General features: G+C 36.7%; 1 protein-coding gene across 2 annotated transcripts in view; it reads right to left on the reverse strand.

Annotated features, from left to right (window-relative positions):
• LOC126764045 (dolichyl-diphosphooligosaccharide--protein glycosyltransferase subunit STT3B) overlaps positions 1 to 23,121 on the reverse strand; it is an 88,831-nt gene that overhangs the window by 53,859 nt on the left and 11,851 nt on the right. Inside the window, exons 1-2 of one of the 2 annotated variants that reach the window (XM_050481784.1) lie at positions 19,813 to 20,352; positions 19,264 to 19,460 (exon numbers count right to left, since the gene is read on the reverse strand). In XM_050481784.1, the coding sequence (XP_050337741.1) occupies positions 19,264 to 19,460; positions 19,813 to 19,977 (362 nt within the window). In that variant the 5' untranslated portion in view covers positions 19,978 to 20,352. Of the gene's footprint in view, positions 1 to 19,263; positions 19,461 to 19,812; positions 20,353 to 23,121 lie in introns of those variants that run through there. The other variant, XM_050481783.1, reaches the window with a different exon arrangement.

The raw sequence follows: 23,121 nt of genomic DNA on the forward strand, positions 1-23,121 counted from the left end.
TCTTTCTGGATGAAAAGGCAGCTCTTGAATCTCTTCGTCTCAAATGGGGCAATTTTAATTGTTTACATACCCTTTGAGCCAGAAATGGGCCTCATCGCTAAACAAATTTGACGATCTTCTTAGAACTTTTCAAGAGCATGCAGTCTATTCGGTCGAATATTATCCAATAACGAATGCTTGGTCTCAAGATGGGTGAATGTGAATAGTACGTTCAGTATGCCGATTATGTTGATAAGTTGAGCGAAGCGCCCGAAACGCATTCTTTACAAAACCTGAATTTTCGAAATAAAGTTGATGATTTGTAAACGTTGTTCAGGCACAAGTCTTTCCATGATGAAATGCCAAACAATACTAAACCAAAATAACATGACAACTTGCCAAGACTCACGCGTGATATATTTAAAAAAGGCGATTGAAAAAAGTACGTCTACTTGGATCAACCGTTATTAGCACAGTATACTAGGCAGACCATTAGTTTGATTTGTGGTGGACAAGTAATCTCTAAGCGTGAACAGCATACATTAAAAAAATTACATTTTCGAACACCCGTTTCCTTTAAGAGGTATAAACCTTTTTAGGTTGATAGCTGCACATATGTTTAGTGTTTGATACTTGTGTTTAGAAAATTAGGCTTTATATGACTTAACCAATTTACTCACACCCCTTTGTATCCAGAAAACGTTACTGTTTGGTATGGCTTGCATAGCGTAGGCTTATTCAAATCATTCATCCTTTCGCTAGAATGGACTTTTGCTGATTAAATCACATTAAAATATGGGCTTGGTAATATTCCATTCCGATTTAAAAATTATTTTTATAAACAAATATTGATTGATTTACTTATTAAAATCTTTACTGAAGTCAGTGTTTAGATTAAAATACTTATGCAGAAAACTATTTTAAATAGACCCCTTATAAGCCAATATACATAAGTAAGTTTAGAAGCGTTCAGCTTTTCTATTTTTTATATCATACAATTTTTTTAAATTACAAAACTCTAACCTCTCTAACCAAGAAATATCAAAGGACGTAGTTGTACGAGCTAATTCGTCTGTATGAACACAGCTGTGTTAAGTTTTTCCTAAATTTATATATCGGCTATTACAAATAATTAATGGTGTTCTGCGTACAAATTTCAGAGAGTCTGACTACTGTACAGTTAAGGTGATACGTTATTTTGAGTTTAGGCCCTTCTTTCTATCTAATTTGAGCGACAAGGGCCCTAGCTTCAGTGTTCACATGGTCAGAAAGTCTTTCCATATGGCACTTTGCATATTTGTTGATTGATGCGGCAACTGATTCAATTCCGAGATCCGTTCAAGATCGTTACTGCGAACAAACCAAGGTGCATCTTAAAATGTTGTTTTTGAATCCCTAGATTTATACGACAGAATTTGGTATCCCCGCAAAACTAATATAACTGTGTAAACTCATATTGAGCAATACCAAAACGTTCAGTCAAGATCGAGAAGAACCTCTCCGATCCGTTCGATACCAAACGAGGTTTCAGACAAGGCGACTCCCTACCTTGGGACTTCTTCAATTTGCTGCTGGAGAAAATAATTCAAGCTGCTGAACTTAATCGAGCAGGTACAATCTTTCATAAGAGTGTACAGCTGCTGGCGTATACTGATGATATTGATATCATTATTATCAACAACCACGCAGTTAGTTCTGCTTTCACCAGAATGTAGTGAACGAGAGGAAACACGAATATCTTTTGTCATCAAACAAACACTCGTCGCACTCGCGACTAGGCTCTCACGTCAGTGTTGACAGTCATAACTTCGAAGTCGCAGAAAATTTCGTCCATCTTGAAACCAGTATTTGACATAGTTCAGCGAATTAAGAGACAGCGGCTAAGTCATGTCGTCCAAATGGATAAAAACGCTCCAGCTCTAAAAGTATTCGACACAGTACCCGCGGGGGGAAGCAGAGGAAAAGGATAATCTTCACTCCGTTGGAGAGATCAGGTGGAGAAGGCCTGGCTGCACTTGATATCTCGAATTGGCGCCAAATTGCGAAAAGAAGAAACGACTCGCGCGCTATTGTAAACTCGCCGATAACCGCGTAAGCGGTGTTTACGCCAAAAAGGAAGGAGAAGCTATGGCTTTAGCGGCCCAAAAGTTGTATCCCATAAGCCTAAACTGGTCTGCAGAGTTTCTACCCAATAGCCAATACATGTTTCTGAATTTTATTTCTTCTTTTTTTCTTTTTGATATGTAAGTTTTGTGTACAAGGTCGTGTCTAGGTATTTCTCAAAATTGTGATATGGTATTTGCACACCGTTAAAGTATAGGGCATATATCTAGTATTGTTGTATGTAAATTAAATGTGAACTGATTTATATATTAGTGTATAATATATTAAAGTTTGAAAAGCCAACTTTATAAGTATGTGATAGTTATTTTTGAGAAACGAAAATTAGTTGGTGAAATTTTAGTTTGAATGAAAAAACGAAAATTCCTATGTTAAATGTATGGGAACCTAAAACAAAAATAGCGACCCCTTAGACTTAAGCTACAGCGCCTGGCTTGAAGGAGGATTTTTTGTCTGTCAACAACTAACATTTGAGGGGGTAAGAGTTGAAAAAAAAATTAAAAAATATTTTTTGAAGCACCCTAATATACACCCAACTCTTTTTTTACACGGTTTCTTTTCAAACGGATTTAAAGTTACACGGTTGAAAAAAAATTTTTTTTTTAAATTTTAATCTAGTACGGTTTCAAAGTCACTGTCATAAATATTACAAAAAGAAGGTAAAAAATATATTTCAAAAGTTCAAAGGACAAAAAATATAATCAAAATCTTTTATAATAAAAAAAATATTTTTATTAAGCGAAATAATAGAAAACTTGGTAATACATTGTAGTGTATTCTTAATCGTCTAATACATATGCACAACTTTTAGGCATAGACCTAATTAGGCTACCGAAAGTGTTCTGTGGAACAGAATACCAGACCTTTCTACCTTCGCTCAGAATTCTGCCTTATTTTTCGGTTTAAGGGGTGCAATATTTTCCTTAACAATTTTCCATAAGTTTTTGGCGAGAATCAGAGTAAGCGGCCAAGCCATAACGCTAGCTTCATGATCCGATAACCATTTTTTTTAAGACCCGAAGTATGTTTCGGGTCGCTCTCTTGATGGAATTGCCAAAATGCAAGGCGAATTCTATTCAATATTTGGGAGTATGACCTTATCTAAAACTTTTACCTACATATGGCGATCTATGTTTTCCTGTATCCAAAAAATAGGTCCCGAAACACAATATGAGAAACAATGCTAAGTCATTATAATGTCGCCACGGGGTCTGAAGGACCTAGTCGTGTAGCGGACGTACATTTCTTTATTTTTTTGGTTGGACCCACACCCAACTATCATTTCCTATCATATTAATTTTGCATTGAGACCATAAAATGTCGAACCATTTTTTCTTAATAATACGATTGCATCTATGCCGTTTTTTCAGCATTGGCACCTTTCGGGACCATGTGCGAAAGCAATTTTTCTCCACAAGTCGTCTTCTTACTGTTCTTGAAGAAATGTTTGCACATAATTCTTATTTTATAGCTGCGGAGGTCTTAAACAGTACGCGCATCGGCAATCATGCAATATTTCGAATGACTTGCGCATTAATTTTTTTGTGGTCGGACTATTTTCTCAACCTTTTTCGGAAACTTTAAGGCATCAAAGACAAATGTTTGAGACATATTTCATATGTTTGCAATTCGCCCTTACGTGTGACCTATTCCTTGCAAATTTTGGACGCACAATCTTTCCTCCTCTGAATAAGGTTTTGCTCGGCTCCTTTTTTTTAAATAAATTCATAATAACTAATTAAGTTAATACAACTACTTTTTGCGCTTTTTAAATTCAATATTTTTCATTTAAGAAGTCATTTCGCTACTGATTCTATTATTTTGTCACTAAGCATGAGGCACGCTATTTACACTTTTTAAATTACAGTTAACTGTAAAACTCGACAATGCTATCTTTTCCTCTTTTTTAAAAGTACATATTATAGCCTTTGTTATTATGTAGAAAAATTACTACATAAATGAAAAATTTCGAAAATTTTATGCTATTGTTTACAAGCAATACCTTTGATTCTATTTTATTGTCCGTAACTGTAGTAGTAACCTTATTCGATAACTCTTACCTACACATTTTGTTCGCATGATATTTACATTCCTGAAATGGATATCTCCAGCGATGATACCGAGAGATGATTTAGTCCAGTTCGTCACAAACTATTGCGCTTGTTATCAAGTAGCGACGAGTAATTATGTAGCTATGAAAATATTTTTTCCTTTTTTCTATTCCAAGTTTTCTGTTCTTAATTCTGGATTAACAGATTTCTTTTGTTTTTTGCTTAATCTACCAATTTTTCACCTGTATGAATTACGTATTTTAAGTTTTAATGCTCATTAAAATGCCATATGAATATACAATTTGTATGCATATCTGAAATTTTATAGTTTCCCCCATTTTACTATAGAAAACGCTTCTCTTTTCCACGGATTTCTGAGGAACGTATCTACCGTGTAAAAAAAAGAGTTGGGTGTATGTTCAAATATTTTGTTTCAATGTTCGCAAAAACATGCGATATCTTGCAATTGGAGCACTTTGTGCAATACAATTGTCATCGTTTGGTAGATCGCACGTAAAGAGTAATAAAAGGATGGGTCCTAACACACTCCCCTGAGGAACACCAGCATTATTTCCTTTAAATCAGAGTATATATCTTCACGTTTAATTCGAAAAAAAAACAGTTCGGAAAGGATTAGGAGCCTGCCATTGAAAACTTAGATACGCATTGTAGATTAATAGTAACATTCATTATAGCAGTGAGGAAGGTGTTTTAATATTTCACTGGTAATAAGGTCAAACCCACATACCTCATCGTTACTTACTATAGAGATTTCGGGATTGTAGGGATTGCCGTAAGTATGAAGTTTCATTTCCGCTGCATTAGATGTATCAAATGTTTCAAAAACACCTTTAAAGTATTCCGAAAAAACATGTGCTCTCTCCATATTGCTCTTGGCCTATGTCTGATATGCTTTTTTAATTAGATGATGCTGAATTACGGATCGAGAAAAAATTTTAGTACACTTCCAAAGTAAATAATTATGCTTACGCTCCTAATGTAGACTTTTCAGATAATAGCTGAGAGTTATATTTTCAAAAGCCTTTATCTTATTGGTCTTATGTTTTTTACACATTTTACTATTAACATCACAGCAGTTGACAACTTTTATCGGATGGAGGTCTTGTTTGTTGCCACTTTCGGCGTAATCGGCGTTTTTCTGCTACCATTTTTTAATTTCTTTAGTATACTTATGACCTGCTGTGACGTTTCTTTTAATTGGTGTACTACTACAGGCTGCATATTAATTGTTTTCGTCAAATTTATGATTTCGTTATCTGGATCGAAATTACAAGGTATTTTTACGTGATTATAAACATTGGATAGCATTTGCTAAAAGTATTCCCAGTCAGTGCTATTTGTTAGCGTATGTGGTGTATTCCTTAATAATAACACTCTATAAAAATTGTATATTAGTGAATGGACAGAAGTTTTATCCAAACCGTTTTCTATGCAAATATAATTTGAAGAGATATGTTTGGTAATGAAAAAAACAATTAGATCTGGTGTTGTAAGAGGATTTGTTGGCCAGTACGTTAGTGTCCCAGTAGACATTATACTGCGCCCTGTCAGTTGAAGAGCTTTCAACAACTCTCTGTTTCTATGTCATTTTGGTGTTTGGCCGTTTGCGTTCCATAGCATAATTTTTAAGAATTTAGTGATATTTATTTATATTTGTACTAAATATCTGTATATGGAATGGTAATGGTGTTAACCAACATAAATTAGAGATTATTAGATTTCTGTCTGAAAAAAAAGATGTAATGCTTATATCAGAAACTCATCTAACAAATAAAAATAATTTCAATAAACCGGAATTTAAGCTATATGTTACAAATCATCCGGTTGGAAAAGCGCATGGTGGCACGGCAGTGTTGATTAGAAATCGTTTAAACCACTATGCTCTAGAATCTCATGCTACACCACAGTTACAAGCTACAACATCACTAAAAAATCGGGTTTGTGACTTAAACCTTACGGCTATATACTCTCCACCTTGTTTTAAAATTACAGATAGCGAATTTAAAGACTTTTTTTGAACACTAGGTCAAAGATTTCTAGCAGGTAGAGATTACAACGCAAAACACACGTATTGGGGCTCATGTGTTATTAATCCGAAAGGAAGACAGCTGTACTACACTATTACGAATAAGCATAATAAGCTGGATATAATATCTCCTGGTAAGCCGACACACTGACCCAGTGATAGAAAAAAATACCAGACTTAATAGATTTTGCTGTAGTAAAAAGTATAGATAGATCGCTTATGGCAGCTGATACATGTACAGACTTATAATCTGATCATTATCCTGTACTAATAAAGTTATACGAACAGCCCATGATATTTGAGCCAAAAGTTTCTCTTACATCACATAAAAGTAACTGGTTGAAGTATAGAAAATATATCAGCAGCCACATCAATATTGATTGCAAAAAAATACAGGAAGATACATTAATTTATGGTAAAAGTGGGAGATTTCATATCTGATGAACGACAGATAAGGGCTCGTGTACCACAGGCCAGTGTTTTAGGCCCAACTCGATACATCATATGCAGCCGTGGTCACGCAAATAGCACACTTAGTTAGTCATAGGAAGCAATAAGCGCTAATACAATTGACAAAGATCTTTAAAAGAGCTTAAAATATGATTACTTGTTTAATTATTTATCCATTTAAGTAAAAAAAAGCCAAATAGCAATTCACAACTAATTTGCATTATTTGAAAAACTTGAACACGCTCTAAAATGTCTTGGTCACCCAAATAGCACATTTTACTATATCTGCAAAAGTCATGTGAAATTAGTGAAATTTAATCAATTGAATTTTGGTACCATAATATGCTTACGTTGCTAATACTTGGTTCTATATTCCAGATTTTCAATTATAGCATCACATCCGCATATCATATTTTCTACAAGCTTCTCGCATTTCTTCTTTGGGATGGAGTACCAAGCTTCCTTAATACCTTCCTATAAATCCTCAAAATGTGTAAAATTCTTAGCAGCAATTTTAAGGTTAACATCGTTACATAAGTTTTCTATTGGATTAATTTTCCATTTCACCCCAAAGGAGCGCTCATACAAAAAGAACCACGGGTTTAATTGCAAAAGCAAATCCCGAATCCCAAAATTCTAATTGCCAAGAGACACCATGTTGCTCAAAGGCACAAAAAGCTCAAACGCTGCACAGTGAAACACAAAGTGGACTAGTTACAGAACTAGTTACCACAATACCACCTCAAGTTGAGTATAAAACAAACAAATACCTTAATTCACAATTAAGGAAATTTCAAAAGTTAAAAAACCGTACCCCCCTAACGAACAAAACTCTATAACATCGGTATTATGAGGGCTTCTCTAAAGCCACATCTACGAGATCAAATGATGGCCAGTACGTCCCACGACTACCTTTAGAGCCACAATTGTCCAACATCCCACATATTGACAGAAAAAACAATGTCAGAATTCAATCTGATGAATATTCAAATATACATATGTCACTTTTCGACCCCCCATGGTGGCCTTCGCCACTTATGATTACTGACGCAAGATTTATGGGACGAACAAATGAAACCAAACTAAAATTTTGCAGATATAAATACAGCGATGGGTAAACTATTCCCCACATACCAAGCTAATACTGTTTCTGAATATCCATAATTGCGCAACATCTACATATGTGCGCAGACAATGCGATACCACGAACACAATCTAATTACTAATTCAATAGGGCAATGTAAATAATATCGCTTATATCCTCAATTGTACATACTAGAAAGTCAACAAATCGAGACATTTCGTTCAATATTGCTTGATAGCTAAAATTTCAAATTATGAGCAAAAACTCAAAAAGAAAGTTAAGGGATCACCATATTCTCTATGCGATACAGTGACTCACATACATTTAAAAAAAACAAAGGTCGCTCTTATCGCACATATCCAAGCGCTTATCATATGGGTGGGTTATGGGAAACAGCTATACAAAGCATAATTATAAAGAATTATCTACTTCCCGAATCGAAGCCGTTCTCTATTCACGGCCACACCCTCGCAAGATCCCTCTAATTTCATAGTCCTAATCCAGGGTTAAGGAGTACCCATTATGGTCCTATATGAGCCAGACGTGGAGATACTATCCTTCATACGCCGATTTATTTGGCGACAATACAGAAAAAGCAAGTAATAAATTATCCACAAAATAACTATCAAAGAAACAACCGCTTTATATAATAACTACGAAAAGCAGTTACAAACTCGTAAATGCGCAATATATAGTTTCTTATCGTATGAACGTAAAATCAAATACATACTAAAATATTTTTGAAACCAAAGCCATTTTCAGCATTTATGGCAGTACGCCGATATACATTCCATCGCATATATATACACAATAATATATACAAAATATTCGCCTAGGGGGCTCAGGATGTTTAAATGAGTTAAGCATCCACCCACTTTACCCGGAAAATCTGGCGCACCTTAATAAGACAGCTTAATTCACCACAGCTGATGACAATACATCACACCACAATTGAGAACATCACCACACCCAGCAAGCGGTCACCACACGAAGACATCGCATGCCGCTAAACTAACAAAACACCACAGTTCCAATTCTATTTAGATATGTATATAGATAATTGTATTGTATTTAAAATATATTGTAAAACATTAAAGTTAATTGTACACAAAATTACTCGCGCATTTTCATTTGTATGCTTAATCGCGGGTGTAAGTGAGTTGTGCATACCCTACCCAATTGGAGGTTAAGCAGTTTCAATTTCTCCATAATTAATTTTGATATCTCTAGGTACGAATTTCAATTGCTCAGATTCCACCAAATAGGGTACGGTTAGCAGTGTAAAGTCATTAGTTTCTGGGTTTGGCTGGAAGACATTTTTTAGATGAGCAGCGAAGGTTGCTGATTTTTCTGCATCACTCCGAGCCCATTTGCCATTATTGTCACGTATTGGCATTTCATACTTTATTGGCGCACTTAGAGTTTGATGTACTTTCCACAACGGGTGTTTTGTACTAGTCGGTGACAGCTTTTGAATATACTTGTGCTGTGCACGCTGTTCCTCGCTTCTGAGGGCAGTTATTTTAGGCTGGAGACTTATGAACCTGCCACTTCCGTTGATTCGAATGCTGCGATGATGTTTTCAATATCGGCCCGTGTATCTAAATTTGGTTCGAGTTCTATGTGTGTGCTGATGTATTTTTTATACTTTAACCAGTTTGTAGTTTTTGGCGTTAGCATATAGGGCAACTCTTTGAAGTGTGACTGATGCCGCAAAGTGAAGAGAAAAGAGTTTTTTTTTTAATCGAAATACTGTTTTTTTTTTCAAATTAAATAGTCGATCATTATTTGTACAACAAAAAAATCTACAATCATAGTATTGATACTGCTTGATATTTCCGGTATAACGAATTTTTCCATAAAATACCACTCAGATTTTATTAAATCATTACTATGCATTTCCAATACAGCCCATCCTCAGCAAAATGTCCATTTTAAAACCTTTATTAGTCGTTTAAATATTTTTTTACGGTATTTTCCTAATGAAACGTTTACATCTTCCTCTAAAGATATTTAGCCAGAAAAAGTAACAGAACTCCCAGTTGTAGATAAAGTAGAATTCTTGATGGCATACCTATAAGCTACTTTTTTCCCAAAGTTATAGTTTCATTAAGTCATTCTCACGATTTACTTATATACCGTAAAGTTAAAGAATATATGAAATTTAAATAACATATGTATATAGAAAATAGGCGTGGCTTAACATTTACACTTTATAACTTTTCCTTAACGACCTTTTGTGGGCGTAGAAATAGTCGCTGTCACCTATCTGCAATACGAACCTCCATAGGGGGCTAATGAACATGTGTACCGAGTTTCATTGAATTATGTCAATGTCGTCGTATATCTCGTACAGCTCATCGTCCACAGATTGCAATATTCGCTATTGCCAATGCGCAAAGAACCTCCAGCTCGAATTATTTCCTCCAGCAGCATATTAAAAAAGTCGCATGATATGGTATCGCCTTGTCTGATACCTCGTTTTTTATCGAACGGCTCGGAGATGTCCTTGCCGATTCTGATACGAGTTTTGGTATTGCTCAACGTCAGTTTACACAGCCGCATTAGTTTTGAGGGGATACCAAATTCATAAAGGCAGCTCCTTTTCGTGCTGCCAAAAGCAACTTTGAAATCGATGAAGAGGTGGATTGTGTCGATTCTCTTTTCACGGGTGTTTTCCACGATTTGGCACATGGTGAATATCACATGTTGAATTTACAGGTCTAAAGCCACACTAATAAGGTCCAATCAGTTTTTTGACGGTGGGCTTTAATCTTTCAGACAATACGCTCGATAGAACCTTATACGCGATGTTGAAGAGGCTTATCCCACGGTAGTTGGCGCAGATTGTAGAGTCTCACTTTTCGAGGATTTGGCAGAGCACACTTAAATTCCTGTAGTCGGGCATGCTTTCGTTCGCCTATATTCTACAAAGAAGCTGATGCATGCTTCTTATCAGTTCTTCGCCGCCGTATTTGAACAGCTCAACCGGCAATATATCCGCTGCCCCCGCTTTGTTGTTCTTCAGGCGGGTAATTGCTATTCAAACTTCTTCATGGTCGGGCAGCGATTGTGGAATCGGATTCGCCTTCTCCTGGTGTTATGTTTTCACTGTCATTCAGCAGGCTGGAGAAGTGTTCCCTCTATAATTTTAGTATGCTCTGGGCATTAGTCACTAAATCACCTCTGAGGGTTTTACAAGTATGTTCCGGCTTTGAAACCTTCTGTTAGTCGCCGCATCTTTTGCACCATTCGTCCAGTTTTGTGACATTGAGCAGGATCATGGACACTACTCGAAAAGGACAAAACCAAAATTAAAGTCTTCGAAAGAAAGATCCTAAGAAAAATCTCTGGAGCAATAAAAGATATTGTCGAGGGACATATAAGGTGGAACGATGAGCTATACCAGTTATAAAAGTTGAAAAAGTCATACGCTTTATCAAAGCGCAGCGCAAAGATGCCCCGGCTATGTAACGAAAATGGACAACGGAGCACAAAGGAAAGATGTAGAGGCCACAACATTCACCACAGAAGCAAGGGCCGAGACCGAGACGTTTGGAGGGCCCAAGTTCAGCAGGCCAAACTCACAAATATATATACAGTGGACCAATAAAGTTTACACACATACACCTAGTTCTATTAAATTCCGACACGTTTATTTGTTTCAAAATGAATAAATTTTGTGGTTTTGTTCTGTCCATTTCAAGAAATGTATATTTAACATTAAATATAGCATATCAAAATATTTTTTTTTTTACACAAATAAAAAAAAATAAAGCTGAAGCTTAAAGTGAGCATAATTTCTCAATGCTTTCTTAAAATGTTCAGATACATATGCTTATCTATTTTTGTAATGTACACAAAAAAAATAAATACCGAAACAGTAAAGAATGTGTTGAAGAGTGCTGGTTATCATAGACGAGTCGCGCGTCGTAAGCCATACATAAGTAAGGTTAATAAAAAGAGGCCGGCGTTTGCTAAACAATATTTAAACAAACCGTATTGTGTTCAACGACGAATCAAAATTTAGTATATTTGGTTCGAATAGATCACGAAAAGTGTGGAGAAAGATCAATGAAGAGCACTGTGGGGGTAATGTTATGGTTTGCGGGTGTATGTTTGCATCTAGAATTGGGCATTTGGACTTTATTAGTGAAAACATGGATAAGCATATGTATCTGAATATTTTAAGAAAAAAATGTGCTTAAATCGGCTGTTAATAGCAGCAAAATCAATTTAAAACAGGATACAGAGAACGTTTAATATAGAGAAGGTTCAACTGCGGACAAGCGTGTGAACTGTCAAGAGCTAACAAAATCCTATTAGTGGATTTCACCACTTTTGGCTCAGAAGGAGAAATTTTAACAGAAATGAGTGAACAGAGCTGAGTATTGATTGAAAATTATGCTCAGAAATATACATTGCTATTACAGACGTATGTTGCTCTTTTGCTTATATTTTTATACGTTTACATGCAATCATATCAATTGATATGAATATCATTTTGCGAATTTTTGTGAATTCATGCAAAATTGATAACATTATTATTTAATTATGCTATTTTCATGGTAATGTTTGTAGTTAATGTCCAAATAAAAGCTACTTTTTAAATATTTCTTATCTTTGATAATATAATATAATTTCATATACATTTACTTATGCATACATATGCATATGCTATATATATGATATATTATCGTAATATCCTAAAAACATAATATATATATTACAATAATAATATATGTACATATGTAAGTATGTAAATCATACCTCTTATCATTTAAAACTTTCATACGCATCTATCCTGCAGATACATATGTATGTATGTATGTATGTATGTATGCAAGTACAAATCAATTTCAAATCAAGATATTATCATTTATCAGTAATATAAAAAGCGCGCGCTTCTCTATATTTACGTACAAACATATGTATGTATGTGCGTATGGCATTCTCACACAAATAATATATGCGTACGCATGTAAATCAAAAAATACAAACATTCTTCTGAAATACAACAATAGTCTCAAAAACCATCATACATACTTACAATATGAGTACACATGTAAATATGTGCGTATGACATTCCCACACAAACAATGCATACACAACATACATACTCACATGCGTTCACATGTGGATATGTCACCAGCAAAAATTACAAATATTGTTTTACAAAACCAACAATCGTTTGAAAAAGCATCAGAAACCAATATGGCAGCCAAATTGCCGACGTCAAAATTTATTGTAAATTACCCAACAACAAAATGTTCATTCATGAACGCAAACGTACTTTCAAAAAGCATATTCGATTCATTCATAAAAGCAGACGCCATTTCATCTCCCCGAGCATGCCTTGCCTACAAGCGTCTTTTCGCGACGATTTCAAAAGCTAAAAATCATAAATTGAATATATTTCTGAAATGTATGAGAAGGAAAAAGTGTCAACCCCGCAAATATAAGTACTAAAAAATATTAAAATAAAATAGACAACATAGTTTATTTGTCGATTTTCAATTCAAGAAATGTTTCAAAGAAAATATTCAATATTGCTCTGATTCATGTGTACAGTCAATCCCGACTAAATAGTACTCCGCTTAAATGAAAATCAAATCCCTCCCTCATCACTCTTAACAGCCTATATTATATCTTGCTGCATCTCACAGTTTGTTTTTTAAAACACATAGAAATTATTGTTTTAAGAACGACTCGTTTAAGTATCCGCGGTCGCTTATGTACCATATTATATTTTTATTTTTAACTAATTACAAATATCTGTATCTTTGATTGTGGCACATAATAGGGATTGACTGTATTTGTCAAGGAATGTGAAAAATATTTTGTGATTCTGAAATATTTTTACGCAGCTGCGTCGATATGTATGCAAGCTCACGCACAAACATACATATTTACGCTGGTTTGTAGGCGGAGCTGTACAGCGGCAAGGGAAGCGGTGACAATCGGTTGATTTTTTTTGGTACAGCTCGGATTTTCTACCAACAACACATTGACTTTTTGACAAAACGTGAAGTTCGGCCATTGGTTGTCCGTGACAACGAAGTTTATGTATGAAACAATGGGTGTATATATTTACACATAAAGTTGTATGTAGACAAATATACAAACATTATGCGAATAATTCTTTCAAATTTGCTTACATGAACACAAATTTACATATGTACATATATATGTGAATATGTGAACTTTATGCTTACGGTTTTTCAAAATCTGTTTGCATGTACACATATTTATATGCATATGACATCGTCTTTTAAGATGTTCTCAAAACTTCTAATGCCCAAAGCATTAAATATGTACATATGTATATGTATAACTTAATAAACCTATATTACTTATAATTATATTAATTAAATATTTAAGTAATAATACAAACCTTACACTTTATTATACATTTCAACAGATTGAATGGAATTTATCATTAAATAGGTCAAATTGCATATACATACATACATATGTACATACTAATGAGCTTTGTTATCAAATATATGGAGAATATATATAAATGATATCCATAGCCGTTTGCGCATTGTAAATATGCATTTAACACTGAAAATGCTCAATTCTGCTATTTTCGACGCTCCTGTTAAATATTGGTGAAATCCGCTTATAGAAAAGAGTACCCCTCCTTTCGCGGTGAAATCCACTAATAGAAAAGAGTACCCCTCCAAAAAATGAAATATCGTAAGTTTGGCAACGCGGTGAACCTTCTCTATATTAAACGTTCTCTGCAGGATAACGACCCAAAACACACGTGTTATCTTGTACGTGAATGGTTGTTATGGAATTAAAAATAACTCCATAGGTCCCGCAATCTTCACAATCACCATACATTAATCCTTTCCAAAATATCTAGAACTTTTTGGAAAACCGTATTCGAAAACATCGAATTTCATTAAAATAAGGCCAAAAAACTGGATCATGGACTTAGTGGGTCAAAACATCCGGAAATAATACAAAATTGAGTGGGGAGCATACACCGATGTCTAGGGACAATAATAGCAACAAAATGTAGGCCAAAAACCTTTAAAAGTATTGTAATTACTTTTGAGTTATATAAACAATCATTAGCGTACGTAAACTTGTTTGATATAAATTATGCTCATTTTAAGCTTCAGCTTTAATTTTTTTTATTTGTGTAAAAAAAAAATTTTGTATATGCTATATTTAATGTTAAATATACATATCTTGAAATGGATAGAAAAAAACCATAAAATTTATTCATTTTGAAACAAATAAACGTGTCGGAATTTAATAGAATTAGGTGTATGTAAACTTTATTGGTCCACTGTATATCAGACTACCATTAAAAGTTTTAGCATCTAAAATAAGGCCAAGGATAGTGAAGCTCATTAGAATAGCCTAAAATAAATAGGTTTACATCACGATTTCGTCTGACATATGAAACAGGCTGAGCCGTCATGGTATAGGGTTGGGAGATGGATGAAGTGTGAAAAGAAGCTTGATTCCACTGAAATATAACTGCTTTATTGAGCTCCGAAGACGTGGAGGCTATTCACGGAGAGCGGCGGCGCTCAATTCACACGATAGCCGGTTGGACACTGAGTCCAACGCCGGCAAGGTGAAATTTTTCTACTGGTCTGCGCTAAAACGCTCCATCAAAACTCCACCTCTTCTTCTGAACTGGCGTAGACACCGCTAACGCGCTTATAACCGAGTTAACAACAGCGCGCCAGTCGATTCCAAGCGAACCCAGATCGTTCTCTACCTGGTCTGCTTTCCCCGGTACTTACTACGTTGGATACCTTCAGAACTGGACTTTTTTTGTTCATTCGGACGATATGACCTAACCAGCGTAGCCGCTGTCTTTTCATTCGCTGAACTATGTTAATGTTGTCGTATATTTCATACGCTCATTGTTCCATCGAATGCGGTATTCGCCGTAGCCAATGCCCAAAGAATCATAAATCTTCCGCGGAACCTTTCTCTCGAAAACTAAAAAAGACGACTCATCAAATGTTGTCATCGTCCATGCCGGTTACGTAGACCCGACTGTCATGGGAACAGAGCCATTTTAAGATCTGCTGAGGTCTTAAGACACACCGGGAGTGAACCACGAGTTACGTTGCCCCATGCTGCCAACGTACTACTGCGACATTAGCCGCTACGGCTGTGCAATCAGCACCAAGTTCGCGCACTGCCACCCGAGGAGTCAACAAAGCACCTCCACTGTCCATATGAGATCGATTAGGCAGCATGGTTCCCATTCTGATTATTCGCAAATCTGCACCTAACCGACTGGGAATTTGAAAACGACGAATCCTGTAAATTCCGAAATTATACTCAATTATTCCTTCACGCAAGTGCGGAATGTTCTCTGATCGCCATTCACTTGGGAGTGGCCAGAAACGATTCTTTTACATATGACTCAAGCAGCTCACTACTTCCGGTCTTTGACCAAGTGTCCTCTGGGTAGCCTAAGAACATCCGTTCGAAGGCGAGCTAATGTGAGAAGGCGAAACATCCCCTCCGCAGGGTTGTGCGCTGGGTTTGGGACCCGCCACGTAAAAAATCTTACCAATGAAAATCAACAATCAGCCTCGTATGAGAGACCCCCCGAGGGCAAACGAAATAAGGACTACGATTTGAGGGCATGCACCTGGAATGTCCGGACCCTTAATTGGGAAGGTGCCGCTGCCCAGCTGGTTGATGTCCTCGCGAAAATAAAGGCTGACATCACCGCCGTCCAAGAAATGCGATGGACGGGACAAGTACAGACACGAGTAGGTCCTTGTGACATTTACTACAGTGGCCATATAAAGGATCGCAAGTTTGGTGTTGGATTCGTGGTGGGAGAGAGACTTCGTCGCCGAGTACTATCATTCACTCCGGTGAATGAGCATCTAGCCACAATCCGCATCAAAGCGAGGTTCTTCAACATATCGCTGATTTGCGCCCACGCCCCGACGGAAGAGAAGGACGATGGGACCAAAGATGCCTTCTATGAGCGCTTGGAGCGCACTTACGAGAGCTGCCCCCGCCACGATGTCAAAATCGTGCTTGGCGACTTTAACGCCAAGGTGGGCAAAGAAGGTATATTTGGCACTGGTCGGTAAATTCAGCCTCCACGACGAAACATCCCCAAATGGGTTGAGGCTGATTGACTTCGCCGGGGCCCGAAATATGGTTATCTGTAGTACTAGATTCCAGCATAAAAAGATTCATCAAGCCACCTGACTGTCTCCGGATCGAAAAACCACCAACCAGATCGATCATGTTGTGATAGACGGAAGACAGTGTTTTAGATGTGCGTGCGCTCCGAGGTCCTAACATCGACTCGGACCACTATCTTCTTGCAGCCAAGATTCGCACCCGCCTCTGTGCAGCAAAAAACGCATGCCAACAAACACAAGGAAGGTTCGACGTCGAGAAGCTGCAATCACAACAGACAGCCGAACGATTTTCTACTCGGCTTGCACTGCTCGGCTTGCACTCCTGCTCTCTGAGAGCACTCGTCAACAACTCGGTATAAGGGAACTGTGGGACGGCATTTCAAACTCCTTACGTACAGCTGCAACCGAAGCCATTGGTTTTCGGAAAGTGCAAAAGAACAGCTGGTACGACGAAGAATGCCGTGTCGCAGAGGAGAGAAAACAGGCTGCCTACCTGGCTACGTTACGATGGACCACAACACGTGCGGGATGGGATAGATACCGAGAGTTGAAAAGGGAAGCGAGACTCATTTGCAGACAGAAAAAGAAAGAGGCTGAAATGCGTGAGTACGAAGAGCTTGATAAGCTGGCCGACAGGGGTAATGCTCGAAAATTCTACGAAAAAATGCGGCGGCTTACAGAAGGTTTCAAGACCGGAGCACACTCTTGTAGAACCCCCAAAGGTGATCTAGTGACCGATGCCCAGAGCATACTTAAATTATGGAGGGAACACTTCTCCAGCCTGCTGAATGGCAGTGAACGCACAACGCCAGGAGAAGGCGAACCCGATTCCCCAATCGATGACGATGGAGCAGACGTTCCATTACCCGACCAGGAAGAAGTTCGAATAGCAATTGCCCGCCTGAAGAACAACAAAGCGGCAGGGGCCGACGGATTGCCGGCCCAGCTATTCAAACACGGCGGCGAAGAACTGATAAGGAGCATCCATCAGCTTCTTTGTAAAATATGGTCGGACGAAAGCATGCCCAACGATTGGAATTTAAGTGTGCTATGCCCAGTCCATAAAAAAGGAGACCCCACAATCTGCGCCAGCTACCGTGGGATTAGCCTGCTCAACATCGCATATAAGGTTCTATCGAGCGTATTGTGTGAAAGATTAAAGCCCAGGGTCAACAAACTGATTGGACCTTATCAGTGTGGCTTCAGACCTGGAAAATCAACAACAGACCAGATATTCAGAATCGACACACACCACCTCGTCGTCGATTTCAAAGCTGCTTTCGACAGCACGAAAAGGAGCTGCCTTTATGCCGCGATGTCTGAATTTGGTATCCCCGCAAAACTAATACGGCTATGTAAACTGACGTTGAGCAACACGAAAAGCTCCGTCAGGATCGGGAAGGACCTCTCCGAGCCGTTCGATACCAAACGAGGTTTCAGACAAGGCGACTCCCTATCGTGCGAATTCTTCAACCTGCTTCTGGAGAAAATAGTTCGAGCTGCAGAACTAAATAGAGAAGGTACCATCTTCTATAAGAGTGTACAGCTGCTGGCGTATGCCGATGATATCGATATCATCGGCCTCAACACCCGCGCCGTTAGTTCTGCTTTCTCCAGGCTGGACAAGGAAGCACAGAAAATGGGTCTGGCAGTGAATGAGGGCAAGACGAAATATCTCCTGTCGTCAAACAAACAATCGTCGCACTCGCGACTTGGCTCTCACGTCACTGTTGACAGTCATAACTTTGAAGTTGTAGATAATTCCGTATATTTAGGAACCAGTATTAACACCTCCAACAATGTCAGCCTGGAAATCCAACGCACTGCTATATGATGCAGAGGCTTGGACGATGACAGCAACCGATGAGTCGACGTTACGAGTTTTCGAGAGAAAAATTCTGCGAAAGATTTATGGTCCTTTGCGTATTGGCCACGGCGAATATCGCATTCGATGGAACGATGAGCTGTACGAGATATACGACGACATTGACATAGTTCAGCGAATTAAAAGACAGCGGCTACGCTGGCTAGGTCATGTTGTCCGGATGGATGAAAACACTCCAGCTCTGAAAGTATTCGACACAGTACCCGCCGGGGGAAGCAGAGGAAGAGGAAGACCTCCACTCCGTTGGAAGGACCAAGTGGAGAGGGACCTGGCTTCGCTTGGAATATCCAATTGGCGCCACGTAGCGAAAAGAAGAAACGACTGGCGCGCTGTTGTTAACTCGGCTATAATCGCGTAAGCGGTGTCTACGCCAATTAAGAAGAAGATTCCTTACGGTTAGTATATTTGTTAGTTAATTATATCAATATCTTATTACAATATGGTTGCAAATTATTTATTTTTTTTAAAAAAACTTACTTATAATAAAAACTTACCCGTCCTGGTTGTTATGGAAGGCTAGAACAATCGATGGACTCGAATAAGCGTTACTTGTAACCCACGTACAATGCACTGCAAACATCATCAATATCATTAAAATAGCAAGGATAATAACGCTTTTCAGGTTGGAACCTATTCCGCTTCGGGTCTCATGTAAAGAATCATGTTTCGGACGAAATTTAACTTTTCCAGCCTAAAATAATATTCAATATTTAATTCAATATATTCAAATTAGAATTAAAAGAAATATGTAGCTAACTTCATCACTAATTCGTTAATTTGAAGTTATTTCCTAAATAAAAAATTATTTATTTATTACAGATCGGTTTTGCTAAACTACAATACACTGCATGTCAAGAATTTTAGCTTGATTTTACAAGGTGTCTGTAAGAATTCAAAATTTCCTGTTTAAATACCACATAAAAAAGAATTTTCAAATTAACATTACTTTTCAACTGCACGTTTCTACACCGCGGTTTCAAAAAATTTAACTCAGTGGAATTTTTTCAATTCAAAAATTCGTATGCTCAAAATCAATTTATTACATTCAAAATAGTCTCCTTCTGCTCAATACAGCTTTTTGCACGATCCAAAAGCATGTCGAACGAGTGTTTTAGCTCGTTGGCCGGTATGGCCTCTACGTCTGGATAACGCTTTCCTTTCGTGGGCAAATGCATTTTTCCGGAAAGGAAGAAGTCGCACGGTGCCATATCAGGTGAATACGGGGAGTGGTTAATGGTTAAAATGTGATTTTTGGTCAAATAATCGGTCACAAGCGTCGATCGATGAGAGCAATTTTTGGTAGTTGTCAATTTTTGCGGAACAAACCGTCCACACCTTTCTTAATCCCAAATGTTCAGTTAAAATTCTATAAATCGATATTTTGGATATATTCAATTCCATTTCCATGAATTTCAATATTGATTTCGGCTGATTTTTGATGAATTCACGCACAGTTTGATTGGCCCACATGTTGATCGTCATTTATGTCCTCACCACTACTTTGAAAAAGTTGAAACCACCCTGCCAACATTTGGAAGAGTCTTTTATCGAAAACGCCAAATGCGTCTCTTTTAAGTCACTTCCAGACGTTAAATTAAAGATTGTTGTCCCGTTATGCAAAAGATAAACGATGAACGCGATCACCGACGTTGAAGTCGCAGCAACTGCAAAATTAAATTAGATGAAAACAACAGAATAGAAAAAGAAGTTGTTGACATCTGGTTCATTGGTTTTGTGTCTTCTGCAGTTTGTGGTCAGTGCTAAAGTGCGATATTGTTTTTGGAACTAGTAAAATTATTTGTTTCGTGGTGTTTTAATTTGAAATATTATTGAAAATATAATTAAAATGAGTGAATTGTTTTTGAGTGATGGCTATACCCAAGTACAATACATCCCACTGACGAATATATCGAATGGTATATATTTTAATAGATCTTAATTCTTTGCAATTTATAATAAATGTTTAATTTTCTAGTAAGCACAACAGCTGCGTCTTCAGATCAAGGAACCATACAAACGATCTTGCAAGAGTTACGTTCTTTGCAAACAAAATTTGAAAAATTCGAAGAAAAATAATAAAAACTTTGACGGAAGAAGTAGTTGCGTTAAAAACCGAAGTCAAGCAGCAAAGAAATATGCGTAAGAAGGATGATACGTCTCTAATACCTTCCTTGCCTTTCATGGATGTCAAGGATTTTATTGATTTTGACAAGAAGCTGCTGTTGAACGACAAAATAACATCTCAGCTGGTATGTCGATTTTCTTATACTAAATGCCCATAATTATGAATAAATTTGTATATTTGGAACATATTTAATTTTAGAAAAATATCATATATGGAGTTGGAGGAAAGGATTTCCCTTCATTCCTAAGAATGGCATTGAAATCCATTATATCGGATGCTATGGCCGTTAATTTAACTTGGCGTGGAACAAATGACAAACCCAGTATCCAACGCTTTACAACATTTGCACTAATAAAAAGTAATATTTCACATAAAACTATAACTCTAAAGAAATCAATTTATTCTATTTTCCTACAGATGCCTGTCATTCCAAATATTCGAACTCGACCGATATGGATATAAATAAAGTGTGTCAACAGCACATACATACTTCACGCCCGAGACAGCGTACAAAAAAAAACAAACAAACAATTAATGAACTATAAAATTAAAAAAATCTTATTTCTAATATTCACATGAATTAATTATTTATTTTTTTTTGTAATATATTTTTGAATTGAAATAAATATAAAAAATTTAAAAACGAAAATTTTAACTTCCACAAGTCACTAATACGTAACTTCCACAAGGCACTAGTACGTAACTTCTGAAAGTAACGTCCGCGGGGAACAACTTTTCAATAAGGAAGTGACTTCTACGATGAAAAAAATGTATCGCAGACGTTGAATTGTAACTTCTTGAAGTCACTTATAAGTAATGTTGGCAGGGCACTCGTGCACTCTGCTACGGGATAGACACTTATCGCCATAAACTTGTTTCATCAATTGAAACGTTTCGGTAAAAGTTTTACCAATTTTAAAACAAAATTTAATGTTGGCTCTTTGTTCTAAGCTCATTTTCGCACCGATAACACAAACATACTGACACCTAAAATGCAATAACTTCATTTATAATCGATGAAATTCTCACTGGACAATGGCAGATTCTAACGCACTAATCGACATATAGATGGCGCAACCAGGGGGCGGTAAATTCCAAATACTTTGGAAAATACCTTGTATTTTTTATCTGTATACTACCCACAAAACACATAAAGAGACTAAACAAATATTATAAAACTCTGGGTTTAGCAAAAGGGATTATACTACTGTGGGCATAAAATAGTATGACTTTTTTATTATTATAGTTTTGTTAAACTTGTACGTATCACCGTATCACTGTACGTATCACATATCACGTAACACTAATCGAGATAGATATAGGATCATATATATATAAATGAACAGGATGACTAAGATATAAAGCTGTAATTTGGTACAGGGGATCTCAGTAAAAAGATGCACTTATGGGCCACACCCGCTAATAAGTTTAATGTACATCAGAGAGCTGCAACGAGTATGATAAAATCCAGAACAAACAGTCGTGGCAAAAACACAATCAAATCAATTCAGTTCAGCATAGACAACATTGGTAATCAATTCGAATAGTATATACAGTAATAAACCTTTGCTTTATTTACATACTATGTATATATGTATACTCAACTCTAGAAGATCTTAGGGTGTTGTGTAACACTTTTTTTTGCTACTTTCATAGTAATCAGGGGTTTAAGCTACATATAAATTTTAAAGTTTGATAAGCTACACTTTAATGGATATTATGAAATGCAAGTATTCACATTATTTAAGTGATTATTTTGAAATACTTTGCATGTTTCTTAAATTTTACTGGGATATTACTTGCTGTTTTTTTTAACAAGTGTTCAAAACGCTTCAAGAATTTGTTAACTTTTGCATGCAAGAAGATACAGGCCTGGGTGGTAAGCTATCTTTTGACATATACAAATTGGTTAGCCGTTACAACAAAAAATTAGTTGTAATTTGCATTTAGATATAGGAATATAATTTTATAAATAACTTATTTAAATGAATTAAGCGAATTTAAAGTTAAAAACCAAGATTGGCTTGGGAAAGCAGCAGCTTTTGTAAACAAACACAGCCGTAGAAAACTCACCACCGAGAAATCTAAGATCAGGGAGACATTTTATACATAACAACTCACTACTTGCAAAATATCTGATTATCAGTAAATCAATGTTTTAAGGACGAAATATAACACACTATGACGTTTAAAGCATCTATTAATAAAAATATACCATATATAAATC

This window comes from Bactrocera neohumeralis, unplaced genomic scaffold, assembly GCF_024586455.1.
Source record: "Bactrocera neohumeralis isolate Rockhampton unplaced genomic scaffold, APGP_CSIRO_Bneo_wtdbg2-racon-allhic-juicebox.fasta_v2 cluster09, whole genome shotgun sequence".
Classification (NCBI taxonomy): domain Eukaryota; kingdom Metazoa; phylum Arthropoda; class Insecta; order Diptera; family Tephritidae; genus Bactrocera; species Bactrocera neohumeralis.